The 18708-nt window shown below is 38.9% G+C and overlaps 1 protein-coding gene across 1 annotated transcript in view; it reads right to left on the bottom strand.

Moving 5' to 3' along the window:
• Positions 1–18708, bottom strand: part of FBXL17 (F-box and leucine rich repeat protein 17) — a 991300-nt gene that overhangs the window by 951140 nt on the left and 21452 nt on the right. Inside the window, exons 3-4 of the mRNA XM_077462311.1 lie at positions 17277–17534; positions 9616–9747 (exon numbers count right to left, since the gene is read on the bottom strand). Of these exons, the coding sequence (XP_077318437.1) occupies positions 9616–9747; positions 17277–17534 (390 nt within the window). The remainder of the gene's footprint in view (positions 1–9615; positions 9748–17276; positions 17535–18708) is intronic.

The following is an 18708-nucleotide window of genomic DNA, read 5'->3' as shown; positions in this document are numbered from 1 at the left end:
GTGTTTCATGGTATATCTAATGCCTTTGGAAATTATTTTGTACCCTTCTCTTGACCGATACCTTTTATCAATGAGATCTCTCTCGTGCTTTGATTGCTCTCTGCAGACCATGGCTTTTGCTGTAGGATGTGACAAAGAAAAACGTCAAGCCGAACCTACTAGAATAGCTTAACTTTATTTGGGGTTAATCAGAGGCACTTTAAATGATGGCAGGTGTGTACGGACACCTATTTAACATGAGTTTGAATGTGATTGCTTAATGCTGAACACAGCTACCTCCCCAGTTATAAGAGGGTGTGCACACTTATGCAGCCCGGATTATTTTAGCTTTTTATTTATTTATTTATTTTTTTGGGGGGGGGGGGGGAGTAAAAAGATAGGTCACCTCATTGTTCTTCTGAAAAATAAATTTGGGGCCAATCGCACACCTCCCTGATGGTATGGCATGAAAGATAAGTATCTGCCTGTATTTCTCAGCATCATTGGCCATTGATCCTAACCAAATCTCCAACTCCATTTGCAGAGATGCAGCCCCAAACCTGCAAGAAACCTCCACCATGCTTGACTGTTTCCTGCAGACATTTATTATTGTACAGCTCTCAAGCCCTTTGGTGAACAAACTGCCTCCTGCTACAGCCAAATATTTCAAATACTGACTCATTAGTCCAGAGCATGTGCTGCCATTTTCTGCACCCCAGTTCCTATGTTTTTGTGAATAGTTGAAGCGCTTAGTCTTGTGTCCACGTCCCATGCTCGACAACATAACTCTACATTTTCAGTTTATGTACTTTCAGTAAGGAAAACTCCCTGTTTATGCTGGCAGAATATCAAATTCCTTGTAACTTCCTCACCTGGCAGGATCACAAGCTAACAATATGCTAAAAAGGAAACCAATGCAGCCCCAACATCTAAGAACGGTTAAGCTGTAACATATTGTATGTGTTTTGTTGTTTTATGCCACTTTCATCATATATCATTAAAAAAAAAAAAAACACTGCATACCCTGTCGCCTAAACAAATGACAGAATCTCCACCTTCCTGTACTTTATAGTCAGGAAGAGAAGAATCTCAATTAAGACCTGCCAAAAAGAAGTAGCTGAAAAATACTCTATTTGCCAAAAGTTGTAAATGTGTGTTCAAGCAACATGACAACACCAGCAGCTAACATGTCTAATTACAAACACGTCTGATCAGACAGAGGGGGCTGCTTTGGGTTACTGTATGAAGGAGTGTCATTATTTCTATTGCTTATCTGGAATTTCACTATAAATATAGGATACAGATTTCCACTTAAAAAATCATTTATTTATAATAACGGTAAGCCCTGGTTCAAACTGATGAGATACAGAACGCACTGGTTCGCATTACAAGTGATATGAGTTTCAATGGAGGCCATTCACTTATATGCAGCCCGAAAACAAAGTGAAATTGAAAAGGGTCCTGTGCATGTTTGGGGAGAGAGAGACCAGGCCATAATCAAAATTTCAGTTTAATCAAAATTGCAATGGAATCGCAGATGAATGCGAGTCAAATCGCACTGGCAACAAAACTAATTTAAATCACACTGCATCAGTGGGAACCTAGTCTAAAATTGGGTTATACAGAAAAGACAACCCTAAAACACGCTATTGGAATGGATTCCATATTATTTTAATAGGACAATAATAAAAATTTACTCTAAGGGCAAGGTTTAAGTTTTAAACAATAGAACATGACTTCTAAAAGTAATAGCGGTATTCTTTCAGATATTTGACATACATATGAAAGATTTTCTTTTTAATCAACAGGTATTCTGTATAAACAGTGAGCATGCAAAAGTCTTCGTGTTCTTTCAGATGTGGAATAAATTAGCCTGTCTTTTTACTTTTCTCTAGACAGTTGATTAAAATAACTCAACATTCTACATCTTATCGTATATATACATTTCAAGAATCGATACATCTTGTTATGAAATATACAGCCTTAAAAAAAATAAAAAAAACTGGTACCTAACAGAGGATAATAAATGCTAAAGAAAAAGGAGCATTTAATGAAACCTTTACGTATACAGTATAGTTTTATAAAAAGCCACATAGTAAAATAATATGACTGTTAGTCTGATATTATGCTGCCACCTAGTGGTTGCAAAACGAATCTCACTGGATCTCACTAAAACACTAGAAAAGCACAAATGAAGTATCAAAAATGCACATAGCATACACGTTATTGGTAAATACAAGACTTAATGCAGGATTCAGTATTATACTAATATGTAGCTTAAATGTACTGGTAATTAAAAAGAAAAGAAAAAAAAAAAAAAAAGTTAGCCGCTTTGTGTAAATAATCCAAAAAGAGCATAGTTCTATCCCATTTTAATTTCAAGCTAAAGCATTCCCAATTAATAGGAACCTCATATGAAGTAAAATACCTGTGAAGAATAGTCAGATGAGAGAAACATTACTTAAAGTAAAGTAAAGATAAAGTTTCAATGCCCCATGCCAACATATAGCAGACATTGTGTGACTGCTTCCATCACAGTCTTCTCAGATGTTTTGCTGTGTGACAGGTGGCCTTTGACTCTAACTGGTAATATGCACGGACCTCCTTTAGGGCTTAAGCTGCACTAAAAATAAAAAGATTAAACTTGGTTATAAGCATTTGCTAAAGTTCCTATTTTCATTCCCCCAGTTTTCCATTGATTGCTCCTCAAATCTTCTTGTGACCACAGAGTGTGATAAAACAGCATACATCATTATTTGCAAAATTATTTTAGCACATTACCCAATTAGCACTTTTGCACTTGGAGCGTTGGTTTGAATCTCACAAGAGACATTAGCTATATGGAGTTTGAGTTTGCAATCTTTGCCTGGGATTCTTATGGGTGTTTTGATGGCCTCTGATAATTTAACAAGGGTCAATTAGCTAACCTGAAAGTGTCCCCAGTGCATGTTTATGTATGACTATGGTGGAGACCTTAGACTGATCAAGCTCGACAACCTTATACTTTAAAAAATGCTCCATAATATGGAGGATGCTATATAAAGATTGGGGTAAATAAAAACAGTCCCTATGTACATCCCTGTGGTTGCCAACACACAAATCATCATCACTATACTTTTCAGCATTGACAGTAGAGTTTGCAGACAAATGCAAATACTCTGATGAAATGTAAAGAACGTCTCTATATATGACTGGATAAGAAAAAACACGGTCCACGTTATAAAGATTACCATGAATAATAATTTCAGAAGCCAAAGTATCCTCCCAGTTATAACCCCTTCATGCCTAAGGGTAAACCAAATATTAATGCTTAAACACAATTTTGCAACTTTGAAATGTGTTAGTAAAATTGTACATATCCACACAACTACTTTGTGCATCCAGGTGGATTATACCTCAGTTTGTTTCTCAGGACAAACCTTGATCTAGGTATTTTTTTTTCTTTATTTTTGCATTATTATTTATTTTTTCTCTGCAAGGAGAGATAAAGATGAAAGTTATCTTTCCCCTCAATTCACAGAGAGAGAAACACATGGACGGGCTTTCAAAGTGACGGATCACTGTGGAAGCCTATCAGAGCCTACAGCAATGGTCAGGTGACCCCGGTCTCTGTGCGTTACGCTCCCTGTGCAAAGACTAATACACATATACAAGATCCCGAAAAAATCTATTTGTAGTGAGGTCACATATATGTGTAATACCAGCATCAAGGGGTTAAAATAGAGTTAACAAAAAATAATGCAAAAGGCAATTAAATAATTCTAAAGTCACAGAATCAAACAATGGCTCATTTTTTACTAATTTACCATTCAGACAAACTAGAGATGATTCATGAACTGTACACTATTACAACATGGTTCTATTTCATAAAATGTATGTATAGGGTGTTGAACAACAATTATTGAAATGCTAGCAAAGTAAATCAAAGAGTAAATCAAGACAAGGTTATATAATGCAAAGAAAAGTTGAGTTCCATTTTTGTTTTTAAGAAGCTGTCAATATTAAGTACAGAAAGTACATTGCAGAAAAAATTTTCAAGCAGTAACTAGGCAGAACGCAGTTAAGGAAAATCATTTGAGCAGTAGCGAGTGACGGCGGCTCATAAAGCAGAACATGTTACATTGAAACTTACACCAAAAGCTGTTACTTTGATTCACAGCTTCAGAATTAGACCTGACTGCATGTACTGTCCTGAAAAGCAATCAATGTTGAGGAAGGGATCTGTGAATATGTAAATGATTAATTGCTTCAACAAGGAATACTCAAAAAAGTATTTTTTTTTTTTTAACCCCCATTGTGGACAGCTAATGTTTGGTTTAAAAAGAATTATGTAATTGAAAGGTTTGCTTTTTTACATAGAAACATAGTTAGGTTGAAAAAGATACAAATCCAAATATAAATTAAAGCCAAAAAACCTTAAAAACCTTGGTCCAATTTGCTCCAGCAAGGGGAAAAATGACTTGCTGATCCCCCAATGTGAAATTCCCTGGATCAACAGGCTCTGGTGTTATGACCTGTACATGTCATTATTCAACTATATGTTGGGCATATAGGAATGCATCCAGCTATTTTTGAAGCAATCAACTGAGCTGACCAGAACTAGCTTCTGAGTGTACTGCACATTACCATAGTTCTTACTGAAACAAGTCCTTTCTGTATGTGGAGGCTAAATCGTATTTCCTCCAGGATGTACAGTGTCGCCCTGTATTTTGTGATGACCTTAAAGTGAATAACTCTTAATTTACTACAAGGACCACTTACGCATTTTTACATGTGATCATACCCACCTATAAATGACCTCTTCTCTCTCTGGAGTCCATACCTCTTACAACACAAAGTATTTTGCTTGCTTTAGAAACTGCAGCTTGGCATTGCATTCTATTATTAAAAGGTGTTGTAAACCCTTGTGTTTTTTCACCTTAATGCAGCCTATGAAAAAACTTCTAAAGGCCCGTACACACGATCTGACTTTTTGACAACAAACATGCAAATTAACTGTTTTAAGGCAGTTAAAGCGACGCAGTACCGAAACGCAAAAAGTGCTCTGGACTTTGGCCAGCCAAATGGTCCGGGGCTTAAGTGGTTAAAGAAAGCTATTTGTGGGGGGAAAAAAGGACATCAATTTTGTTTGGGTACAGCATTGCACAATTGTCAGTTAACCACTAGACGACCAGCCGTGGCAGTTGCACTGTGGCAGGTTGGCTTGCCTGGGCAAATCGCTGTAGGTATACGTCAGCTGCTCTAAAACCACTGGGGGGGGGGGGGTCGTCTAGTGATTAACTGACAATTGTGCAGTCGTGCAATGCTATAACCACATAAAATTGATGTACTTTTTTTACAACAAATAGCTTTCTTTAAATGATATCTGATCATATTTGTGGTTTTTATTTTTTGTGTGCCCGGCAGCCATGATGTTCGCCAGGCACCTGCAATCGCTTCTAAGAGACACAGAACGGAGATATGTCAATGTAAACCGACAGATCTCCGTCCTGTCAGGGGTGAGGAGACACACCTGTTTATACCAAATATGAACAGCGATATGTCTCCTCCTTCAGGCAGTCCCACCCAACCCAACCCCCTCCCCCAGGTGGAATCACTCCCTACGACACACATTTAACCCGATTATCGCCCCCTAGTGTTAACCCCTTCCCTGCCAGTGACATTTATACAGTAAATCAGTGGCTATTTTTAGCTCTGATCGCTGTATAAATGTCAATGGTCCTAAAAATGTGCCAAAAAAAGTGTCTGATCTGTCCTCTGCAATGTCGCAGTCCCAATAAAAATTGCAGATCGCCGCCATTATTATTAGAAATCAAAAATAATAATAAAAATGCCATAAATCTATTCCCTATTTTGTAGACACTATAACTTTTGCACAAACCAATCAATATATGCTTATGGCATTTTTTTTACCAATATGTAGAAGAATACATATCTACCTAAACTGAAAAAGATTTATTTTTAATATTTTATGGGGGGGGAAAAAAAGTAAAAAATAGTTTTTTTTTTTAAATCAAAATTGGGGCTTTTTTTTGTTTAGATCGCAAAAAAACGAAAACCACAGAGGTGATCAAATACCACCAAAAGAAAGCTCTATGTGTGGGGAAAAAAAATTTGTTTGGGTACAGCATCACACCACCGCGCAATTGTCAGTTAAAGTGACAAAGTGGTTAAGGCCGGAGGGCGGAAGTGACATTTGACATCGCTCCGGTCCTCCAAGGGCACACAGTCAAGTGGGAGCCATTTTGCCCTCACTCAACTTCCTGCCCATCCCTCCCGGTGATCAGATTGTTTCCGCCGCTACCCTCAGATCTTGTAAGTGGAAGAGATCACTGGGACACCCATAAAAGTGATCTTGCGGCAAATTTGCCACTGAAACCATTTTTATGTTATAGCGGACAGCCCGCCGATTAAAAAAAATAATGGGGTTATGGCAGTTATCTGCTGCAATAACCCCGGTAATTAAAGGCAAAGTAGCGACATATTCCCACAGTGGGCAGTCCTGAAGTGGTTAATAGGAATCCATATGCCCTTAGCTCAAGTAGGTAGGCAAGGTGGTATGTTTAACTGAGGAAGCCCCCTCCTCCTGATCAAAAAATGTAATGCCCATGATGATATACAACAGTGGTGCTCAACCTGTGGCTCTCAAGCTGTTTTGGAACTATAAGTCCCATCATGCACCTGCTTTTGGCAGTCATGTTTCTACCTGTCAGCCTTGCAATGCCTCAAAGGACTTTTAATTCTGCAACAGCTGGTGGGCCACAGGTTAAGCACCAATGATGTATGACAACATTTTGGTCTTGAGCAGAGACCAGGAAGCGACTGAAGAAATGTAAAAAATTGTTATCAGCATGAGGATTAAAAACTAGCTGATGTTGATTGAGAGAGATTAGTTATGCTTTAAATCCATCTTCTCTTAGTCACCAGTCACAAACTCTGCTTGTAAAGTGTTAAATAAATTTAGGCATTGCATTTTAAACGTCTATTTGATGACGAAACGCTTCTGGGAGGACATGCAGTGACGTCACCGCAATATACGAAGGAGGAAGGGCTCCATAAATGCCGGCCAGCATCTCTGTTTTTAAATGCTTCTATATATTTGAAATACTGCGAGTATTACTTTTTTTTTAATAAACCTAATATTAGTACGGTATCACGCTAGGGTCCCTCTCTTAATTTATATGGTCCATGCCGTTACAAAACATACGGGTTGCCGAGTCCAAGTGTCTTTCTATACTTACCTGGAGGAGTTTGCGGTGCATGCCTGTTCCCCCTGCTAAAAGATCGAGGCTGGTTTTATATGAATCCTGTGTAATTTTTACCATCTGTTAAGTGGCTTTGATATTGGTGGTGGTACTCACTATTGACGTGGAGCACAGCGTGGTTTGATGAAGATTTGGATGTATTAAGAGACTGTTCACTTCAGTTTATCCTTTCATAGTTTAACTACTATTTATTTTTAGCACAAACAATTTCCATTTGATTACATAGGATTCATTTTTCCATTTCATGCTGGATATTGGTCACTATCATTATTTTGGCATTTTCATTATGGACCAATTAATCTCTGTGTGTATATATATATTTTGTGAAAAAAAATATTTATTTATTTCTCTTATTTGTGGTGCAGTTCTTAGTTTCCCCTTGCATTTTAAGGCATGGATGTCTGTTTTGGGAGAGGGGAGTGAGAGTAGAGAGGGGGAGAGGGGAGGGTGTGGTCACCTGCATTCTGACCCTGAAAGATCTCCCTTACCTTTCATTGGAAATGTTCTGGAAGGAATGCGGGCTGGGGACTGGGGTGCAGGAGTTTGTATGGAGAGCCCTGGACCATTCATTAAATTGTATGGACAGGGGTAGGACTCCCATATAATCTGGGGGTTACATGCTCTGGAGGAGAAATGTAACCCACAAGGAGCAGGCTTGAAAGCCTGGGGGTTCAGAGACCCCAGCACTGGATAGCAGGAGGGGCTTGAAGGCCTGAGGGTTCAGAGACCTCAGCGCCGGATAGTCATTACAACCGGCACAAAGTAATCTGCAGGAGTGGACCAGGCATCCCAGCTTAGGATGTATCCGACCATGCGGAGCGGGAAGTAGGTACAAAGAGGACAGAGTAAACTGGGATCCAATTTCAGTGGCAATCATGGACTGTCGATGGGAGAGAGCAAAGGGAATGCAACCCAGCAGTGCTTAACCATTAACAACCTTTTCCTGAACTGACAACAGGAGGATTGCAGGAGTCAAAATAGGCAGGTGAGGCCTGGGGCTTCCAGCATCCATTTACCACAATGTCTTTCAGAGGGGCATTGGTCAGTTTACTATAGGAAAGGACATGGGAACAGAAAAGGTCGTTTAGAGGCAACATATCCTCTAACAGCAATGTAATATTCACCAAGCAAGAAATAAACGTTTTTCAAGTTTAATGGATTGTCTGCTGTTTGTGAAATTCGTGCAGGGGTGGAAGAATGGAAGCAGTTAACAGAAAGGTATGAACACACCCAGCAGCTCCCAAGGGAGTAATGCACTACATAAAAAAACACAACAGTTACATAGTAGGCGAGGTTGAAAAAAAAAAAACACAAGTCTATCAACTTCAACCTATGTGGAAAACTGGTCAGAAGTTATCATGCTGATAACAGAAGAACAGAGCAGCAGAAAGACACTGGACTTAGGAGGGAGATAAGAAAAGACTACCGATATATGTGGTTAGGTCAAATTTCATGATTTAGGTTTACATCCACTTTTACATTTACAGCCAAGGTTAGCGGCCATGTTAGCCTTTGTTTCACCTGTAGGTGCCAAGGTTTTGCACATGTGATTAGTTATACTGTACATTAGCCACTTGATGGCTTTATTGTTCAGTTATCAGCTGAAGCTAATTTAACAGTTATTCACAGCATGTTTCGAATGTCATGGGAAATAGGTAGAACAATGGTTTAGTTTTGCTTTAAGAAGAGGACTCTCAAAAGTATAAACACATAAAAGTAGAACACATAAACAAAGTAGTGTAGACCAAAGTAGACCAAAAGACTATGATACTGTCCAAAACTACACAGAGGAAGCAACCACTACAGAGCTTGTTCCTCCTTTGTCAGAGTCATGGATAAATAAATTCCTGAACCTGCTGCAACAAACAGATACAAACAACCTGACTTCAGTAAAACAGTATTATTAGGGTAACAGAATGTTGGCAAGACGGAACACCAGACTTCTCATCAAGTATTCTGTATGAGAAAGAATACCTACAGTGAACAATGGGTAATGGAGCAAGCTTGAGTATGGGCCCTCACATGTACGGACCGTTCAGATTCACATGTCAGTTTTTTTCAGCGGATCTGAACAGTCCGTCCATACATCTATATGGAATGTTGCTAATTTGCATTATTACCAGATAAAAGAAAAAAAAATGAAAAAAAAAAAAAAAAATTTAAATTAATTCAGGCACCTGATATTGACTCATTATATTTTATGTCTGGATTTAGGTTTATTTTAATCAATTAGTGAATACAAGCGTAACATGAGCTGAAGACTAATTGGTAGCTATGGGTTACAGTTTACCATCACATTTGCTATTCGAATATTTATTACTGAACACTGAATAAAACAGATTACCAAACTGAGAATATAAAATGCACTTACTAATTTGTTTTCTTGCATGTAAATTTTCTGTAGCTTTGGACAACCTTTAGCTATTACGACCATTCCTTCATCGGAGATTTTGTAGCACTGTCCAAAATGTATATCTCTCAAATCTTTGCATCTGGACCCCAGCTGTAGACAAGTTTTAGAAATCAGAACTGCATCATGCAGCAAAATACAAAAAGACCACTGATCAACAGAAACGGGTTATCACAAATTAAACGTTTTGTGTGCCTCAGACTCAAAGTGTGTGGGTATTTAGGACTTTAAAAAGAATGTACTAAATTGACCCCATTCCAGGACCTTACTAAAAAAAATTCCATACCACAATATAATTTTCTACTAGATGTTAGATTGGCTGCCTGCCTCAGCAAATACTCACTTATAGATCTGACAATCCCTAAGTCAGTATTTCTGAATGCCAATCCACCCCACGGAAAAAATAAAATCTTTTTTTATAATCAAAAACAATATTTGTCCTACCCCCTCCCCTTACTTAAATTGGAAGAACTTGAACTATGCCTCATCGACAAACAGTGGCAAAAAGCCATTCAACGCAATTACTCGGGCTCCAAATGTATATCTCACTAGGAGAACGCCCAAAAAATTCACTTAAGATGGTATCTAACCCCATATTCTATCGCCAAATTTTCAAACTCTGGTGACAACTTATGTTGGAGAGGGTGCGGACAAGTGGGGACTTTGAAACATATGTTAGTCATGCCTAAACATTAGGATGTTTTGAAATACTATTTTCCTCTAATTTCTGCATTTACAGACATAATTGCTAGAGCAAACGTAGCACTGGCCCTAATTGTTCATGCAGATAAATTTCCACTTATGTTCAGGCATAGTGTCATACATGATCTCTCGGCAGCGCACATTTTAATACCCAGGAAATGGAAGTCACCATTTTTCATCTTTTGTTGATAGGAAAACTTATCAGAACCGACTCAAAGATAGCAGAGGAAGGAGGCAGCAGAAATTACACTCAGGGCTCAGGATAGAGGCAAGCACACATTATAGGGAGATATGTTTTTTTTTATACTTCATGTTAGAGATTTACAACAACTTTTATTGTAAGCCTCCTCAAACTGGTTAGACAACACTTAACGACTGCCCACAGTATATATACGTCTGTATTTTAAAAATAGATCTCTCACCAACGGCAGCAGCTGCTGCCACAACGGAAGTATCCATCTTTTCAGTGGGCGGTTCCGTTTATAATAGTGGTCTCTGTGGTAGATGCACCGCAAGATCACCATTATCAGCAGCAGGAGAGGGGCCACCTCCCCCTCAGTCGGTAGCAGCGGAGGAGATCGGGTCCTTCTCCTTCCGTGGAATGGATAGGAGTGAGGGGAAGATGGCTCCCCACCCATCTCCATACAATAGCAGGGAGGAAGTGACGTAAAAACATCAATTCCACCCATAAGTCTTAAAGGGCCATTTTTTTGTAATTTTTTCAAATGACAATTTTTATTGTTTATTGCATTTAAGTCCAAATGAGAGATCTGAGACTTTGTACCCCCAGATCTCATATTTAAGAGGATCTGTCATGCTTTTTTCTATTACAAGGGATGTTTACATTCCTTTTAATAGGAATAAAAGTGACCCAAATTTTTAGAAAAAAAACAGTTTTAAAATCAATAAAATAAAGTGAAATAAATAAATAAAATAAAAAACGTGTTTTATAAAAGCGCCCGTCCTGACAAGCTCACACGCAGAAGCGAGCGCATACATGAGCAGCGCCCGCATATGAAAATGTTCAAACCACACATGTGAGGTATGGCCGCGATCGGTAGAGCGAGAGCAATAATTCTAGTGCTGGACCTGCAACTGAAAACATGCAACCTGTAGAATTTATTTTAAACGTATTTGTGAAACCAAACTGCTAAAAGATTCAAATAACTTGCTGAATGTATCTAAGGGCAATAATCTAAAGTGAAAGAAATGTCACAGTTTCACATGTTACAGAAAACGAGTCACGAGTGAGCTAATGCAATAGTCCGAACATTAATGCAAACACTGCAATTATATATTTTTTTAGGTTTATGAAAGGTGCATCCAAATATCTAAGGATATGGTGAAGCATATACTCATGTGAAAATCTCCATTTACCATATGATGTGGAGATTACAAAATTTCTAAATTTCAATTCTGATCATCATGAGCGTTTTTGGCCTTTCTAGTTCTAGGGATCTGACCATAATGGATAACAGTGAGCGGCTTTCCACAGGTGGTGGATTGGAGTGTATACATAATGTAACAGCATATTTGATGGTAGATTAAGATAAGGATAAGAACTTTAATTTGATCTGAACTAATTGGACTATTGGCATTATTTTGATCATTGGTTTATGCTATATAAAATAAGTTATACACAGATTATTTTTGTTCACTAGCATTTTCTCTTATCTTTTATAGCATTTTATACAAATTTGAGGTAGCTGCTTTTTCACCTATAGTTCTTCTCAAATGCACAAAGTTTATATGTATAAAGCTTTTTCTCATTCTTTTATAGGTTAAGCTTGGTCCCTTTTGTGGGTATAGCCATGTAAAACTTTAAAAATAAGTGCCTATACTATTTAAAATCCAGTAAAACCCTCACCTTGTTCTGCACATGCTCAGTTGCTCTGCATTTTTAGGCACTGCCATGTCCGTAGAGTCTGATCTGCTGACAGCCTTGAAGTGGAATTAAAGGGGAAGTATAGCCAAAGCTTGTTTGGCTGTACTTCTCCTATGGATCACAGGAGTGCAATGTTGTTTTGCACTCCTGTGATCCACTCTCTGCCGACATCACCAATGTCAGTCCAGGAACAGTGTCATCCCGACAAAGTCTGGATCCACCAGGTGCCTGGACTGACAACCCGCTCAGGATCTCAGTGAGCCGCTGAGAGCCTGAGACGGCTGCTCTGCCTCCTCCACAGCCCAGCGCTGCAATAAGTGAAGAGCTGGAACAACAGAGAGCTGTGACTGACAGTCTACAGCTCTCTGCTCAAGGAGCTGTGAAAACCGAGCGATCGGCAGTGTTCGATCACTCAGTTCTCAGTGTTGGGGGCGTCTGGGGACAAATGCAGCATCTACCTAGGAAAGTATGATGGGGGGGGGGAGTAATTTACTTCTCTTTTAAACCCTCCTATCCTTTACAGCCAAGGAAGCCACTTCTGTTTGACCTGCAACTGTCATGGTGCTGTACACGTGATCAGTTATGACACCAGCCATTTGACAGTTTGTCTGAGCACATAAGCAAATTTAACACTTAGCAATCTTGGCATGCCAGGAATGTATTTTTTTTTTAAACTGTTAAATTAATATGTTTAGTGCCACTTCATGATTTATTTCTGTTCGGGGGCTCTGGGCTTCAGTAAAATGGTGGCCTCCAGTAAGGCGACTCAAGAGCAATGTTGGAGGCAATTTACAGTACAACACACATTCATTTTGGTAGCATAATGATTAATGAGTCATGTATGTTGTTTAAAAGAACATTATTTTTATCAAGTTGTTATGCGTAAAGGGACACTTTAAAGATGATTTAATACTAAATAGTTAGATAGGCACTACTATGATTGGTTTTAAAGTGGTATTTTACCCAAAACATTATGTTGGAGCTTACCAATCATTAGGAGTTTACTTTTCTTAGGCTTTTCCCACTCTGAGTTCAATCTGGTGATCTGACCAGTGACATACCTCCTGTATTAGAGTGCTTCCACTCTGAATGAAAGAGCACTGGGGGGACCTTTGGACAGCAGTATTGTCAGTCTGGGAGGGGAATGTTAGATGTACTAGTACATTTAAAAACACTAACCAACTGAATGCAAACTCCAGCTAATATTGTCTAAGCAGTTACAGCAAACAAGTTTTTCCTTTTGGGATAAAGGTTTTACATGAATAAATTTAAGATGGTTATTTTAAGCACCCCTGCTAGTGTTAAATGGTTTGTCTCATCTCTGCAACTGATACAGTCTGCTTGATAGCTTGACCTTTTGAAAAGCAACAGACTTACTGACTTGATCACCAAATGCAGATGGAAGAAAAAGATTAAAAAAAAAAAAAAAAAAAACAAATACAGCCATCACATCTAACAAATGGTATGCTGCAATATAATAAATGTTTGATTTTAGGTTTTAAAACCACTTTAAAGCATAATTAAGCCCAAAATCTACCTTTTAGTATGTTTGGCATTATATCTCGATGTACACAGTTTTCTTAAGCATTATTTTTTTTGTTATCTTTTGTAAAACGTCTTACTGGGAGATCCTTCCAGTAACAGCACTTCCTGCATCATGGCAGCATTGAAAACCTGTTGTGTGAGCTCCTTCACTTGGCCCATAGGATGACTATGAGTTAGGTTTATTCAATGGGCAACCTGGCATACACCCTGGGTGAAGCTTCACTAGCAGGGAAGTCACTTCTTTAGTACTGCTTTTTACTGTGATATGATAAAGTCTGTCGCTCACATTAACTTATCTAGCATTTCTGGGTTCCCTAGAACCATGGTTTTATTATTAGTTTATAAAGGCCAACAGATTATCTTTAACTTTCTTTATTAGGCCAAAAGTGGCTGTTACAGCCACTGTAGTTCATGCAGTTTTAAAAAGGTTAAAAACAGCCTTTTGCTGGAGCTAGGCTTCAATTTATTTATTGTCTTTTAACCACTTACCAACTGAGCACTTAAACCCCCTTCCTAACCAGACCAATTTTCAGCTTTCGGTGCGGTCACAATTTGAATGACAATTACTCAGTCATGCAACACTGTACCTATATGAAATTTTTGGCCTTTTTTCACAGAAATAGAGCTTTCTTTTGGTGGTATTTAATCACCACTGGGATTTTTATTTTTTGCGCTATAAAAGAAAAAACAAAAAAGACCAAAAATTCTGTAAAAAAAAGGAATTATTCTTTGCTTCTGTTATAAAATTTTGAAAATTAGTAATTTTCCTTCATATATTTTGGCCAAAATGTATACCGCTACATATCTTTGGTAAAAATAACCCAAATCAGTGTATATTATTTGGTGCTTGTGATGCTACTGGTCTTGTGATGCTACTCAGAAGAGGATAAATAACTATCTTTCAAATATTTGGGAAGATCTAACTGATCCCCAGCCTCCTGCACCTCAATAGGCGGGTCCTGAGGACTAGATGGGAATCTGCTATGTTTAGCCCCACTATGGAGCGACATTATCGTCTTTCCAATTTACAAATGATATAAGAATAAATCCTTTTGCATTATATATACACAGGGACTGAAGTGTTTTAAGCAACAACAGTTTCCCCTGATGGCTCAATCTAACTAAACTTATCCCTCTCAGATGATGACATTCTTTTGGAAATGGATTCAGTTTATAGTGAAAACCATTGACCCCTTTAGAGAAGTTCCTGGTTCCATTACCATTCATAGCCTGAAGCATAAAGCAGAGGCACTATGCAAAAGAATGTACATTGCTAGGCTATATTTCAGCGCCATTAGCTGCTATTAATCCTGGCCTGGTAAAGTAGAATGTGTCAAAAGGGAAAAAGCCTGTGTCACTAACCAGAACAAGCCATCCTCCTGCTATGTCCTTCAACAGCCAGCAGCAGCTTTCGCACATACAGCGCTAAAATCAACTTCCTACATGTGTGGCCGGCGTCTGACACCGTTAGCCACACCCCAGCACAAACTACGCCCCCCCTTTCCTGTCAACGGAAAGTGCTTTCCCGTGCGAGCGACATCCTGTGGAATATGCAGGCATGGCGGGGGAGCGGCCGTGGTCTGTCTTTTTAAAAAAAATTAAAAAAGTTAACTAGTTTGGCATCTTACCCAACCTTGAAGGGGAAAAAACTATTTTGAGGGCACAGGAAGAGAAGCAGACCCCCTTCATACCGGAGGATCTGTTGCGGGTGGAGGAGAGGAGAATGAAGGCTTCTGTGCAGTTCCAGCGTCAGGACGGTGAGTGCTCAATACAGCCCCCAGTGGTGACACATAGGCATGACAACATTATACATAGAAGGAGAAATTTCTGAGAAAATCTCCCTTACCTTTTCCTCGCAGCAGGGTTTTATCAGAGATAAAGACCCAATCTTCACCCTTCACGGTGGGCTCCGAGACCTTTTAGGAAACCTTCAGGAACCGGGGAACCTGGGGTTACCCACAATCCTGGACCTGCGACAGCACCCTGCCAGTAAAAACTTTATGGCCTTACTACCAAAAAGTACTGGATCCCAGGGTCTAGGTCTCTAGAGATGCGTTTGCAAGAAAAACCTTGTTTCTTCGGACACGAGGCCCGCGTACCATTCATTTAGCCCATGAAAAGACATGAGAACGGATCCGGTCAGCATGGCTATCCTCAGCAAGGATTGCTTCCAGTGAAGCTCAGCACAGCACATCTTTACTCGTGACCAACACCTTAGACACTGGCGAAAAAACTGAGGACTCCCAGTAGTGGGAAGGGTTATATAGGGAGTACACTTCTTGCCTCAGGGCGTGCCAGTGTCCATCACCTATCAGTGTCCCTATAACCCACATAACTACTATGGCTGTGTGTCCCCTGATGTAAGAAAATAAATAAAGATATCCCATAGTTTGTAAATGTTATAACTTTTGCGCAAACCAACATATGCTTATTGGGATTTTTTTTTTTTAACCAAAAATATGTAGCAGAACACATTTTAGCCTAAATTCATGAAGATATTATTATGAAGATTTTTTTTGAATAGGTATTATAGCAGAAAGTAAGTATATAATTTTATTTGGGTGCAGCATTGCATGACCGTGCAATTGTCAGTTAGAGTAACAGTGCCGTATTGCAAAAACTAGCCTGGTCAAGAAGGGGGGGGGGGGGGGGGGGGGGAGTCTTTCGTAGGTCAAGTCGTTAAATTCTAATAGAATGTAAAAATATAATTATACAATGACAATGCTTCTGTGCGATTTCAGTGCAGAACAAACTGTTTTATAGCCCTATTACAAAAAGGAAAAGAAATGTATCTACTGGCAGAATCAACAGATAATAAAACTATGTTAAGGGAGACTCAGAAAAACATGCAGTGTTAATTCTACAGACAAACCGCATGATATATATAATTTCTTTATTTTGCCCACACAGTAGCTCCACTGTTAATGCCACCACACAATAAGTCTTCATCAATTCAGCATGGTGCAAACTACAAGAAGTCCATGTTTCCTGTAAATTTAAAAAGTTAGCTTGGGCTAGCTTGGCTGAAATGAATGCCGTTTTGCTCCTCTCCCACACACTTTCCTTCTGTGGCCGGAAAGTAAGAATCGGTCATGTGGCATATCAGCCATTCAGGAAGTGTCTTGTATTTCTATCAATATATAAAAATTATATGATGGGCCGATGCGGAGCTCCACCTTCACTGCATACTGCAGCTCAATAATTAGAAAGGGCATGGATGCCTTAAGTTGCTGTATGATTTTCTGATGAAGGCTATGCTCACTTTCTTGTAATCCACTTGCAACATGTCCTTTTGACAGAAGCAAATCGAACAATCAACTTCTGTCAATCGAAGATGACCACACAGTAGGACCATCCAATTTTCGACGCATGGCCAGCTTAACCCAATATGCCTAAGGGAGTATGTGAAAAGTGGTGTAGAAAATTTAAGTCAGAAATATGCTTATTGTATAAGATTTACAATGAAGGCATCAAATATTAGTGATCGTACCTGGTTGAGTGCCATGTCTGTTAACCGATCCTGATTTCCAACATGCACCTTTTTTAGGGAAGGACAATGTGTAGCCAAAGCAACAAGTGATGAGTCAGACAGCTGTTTACATCGGTAGGCAGTGTATTTCACCAGACCTGAGCAATTTATCGCTAGTTTGCAGATACCAGCATCTGTCACATTCAGACAGTCTGAAATGTTAATTTCTGTTATATTCGAACATCTAGAGGCAATCTTTTCTAATAAGTCATCCTTGACCTGGAAAAATAAATAAATAAAAGATACATTAACCAACCGTCATATACATTATCAATGACATACAGAATCACCATCTGCTTCGCTATGTCAGCATCAACAACAGACTAGGCGATTTCCAGTAGCTTTATCATTATTTTACTAAATCAGTGATGGCGAATCTTGGCACCCCAGATGTTTTGGAACTACATTTCCCATGATGCTCATGCACTCTGCAGTGTAGTTGAGCATCATGGGAAATGCAGTTCCAAAACATCTGGGGTGCCAAGGTTTGCCATCACTGTACTAAATGTTTTGGCCGAGTAGGTATGAAATAAATGACATTTAAACCCTAACCGAAAGTTCTCACTCAAAATAAGCCTAGGGATAAAACTGCCAAAAAAAATAAAAAATTGGATAATAATGATGGATTTAAGCCGTTGTTGGCAGTCATGTGCCCACCTCTCCACCTGAGCCATTCAGAGGAAACTTTGAATTCACTCACAGAACATAAAGATGCCCATGAATGGCTGAGCACCTGAGACTGATAACGTATTGTTCCGGGTGTGAGATTGTTAGTCTCCGTTTCATAGTTCAAACCTAGCAAGGTGGGGTTATTTTACTACACTAAAGTGGGGTACACACAATAAGAAAATCTGGCGAAAAGTCGTCTGATTTTTCTCACTGTTTCACAGAAAATTTTGTGCAATTAAGCTTTGACAAAAATACCTGGAAGTCGATTGGTTTCTATACAGATCTGCACCAGATTTTGCACTCTCCAGTTTTAGCAAACCAACCCGAAGTTTTCAGCTTGGTCCACCAAACGAATACGTTCAATTCAAAGAAAACCTGGCAATCAGCTTTAAATGTTATATTATACTTCAGTTCGTTTACTCATGCACTTTGCATTCATATGGCAAATTGAAAACTTAACATTAAATATAAAAGCATGTCTAACTAAAGGGTCATACAGTAGAATTCTTCCTGCATTACTTTTCTGAGATCCCAAGACAGACTAAATCATCCACAATGCTTTACAGTAATCCTGGCGCTGCTTTTATTTATTGACCTATAATTCAGGCAAATCAGTGAAAGTATCGCATTACTTCCCCTTCAATCGATCTGCTTATTCGTTTTTGGGAGCCAGCATTTCTTTCCAAAATAAATAAACTACAAAAACGTTTTTCATGAATTAAAC

Source organism: Lithobates pipiens, unplaced genomic scaffold, assembly GCF_037356315.1.
Source record: "Lithobates pipiens isolate NorthernLeopardFrog02 unplaced genomic scaffold, aLitPip1_a1.2 Scaffold_3, whole genome shotgun sequence".
NCBI classification, from domain to species: domain Eukaryota; kingdom Metazoa; phylum Chordata; class Amphibia; order Anura; family Ranidae; genus Lithobates; species Lithobates pipiens.
Note: the sequence above shows the minus strand (reverse complement) of the source record. Positions and strands in the feature narration are given on the sequence as shown.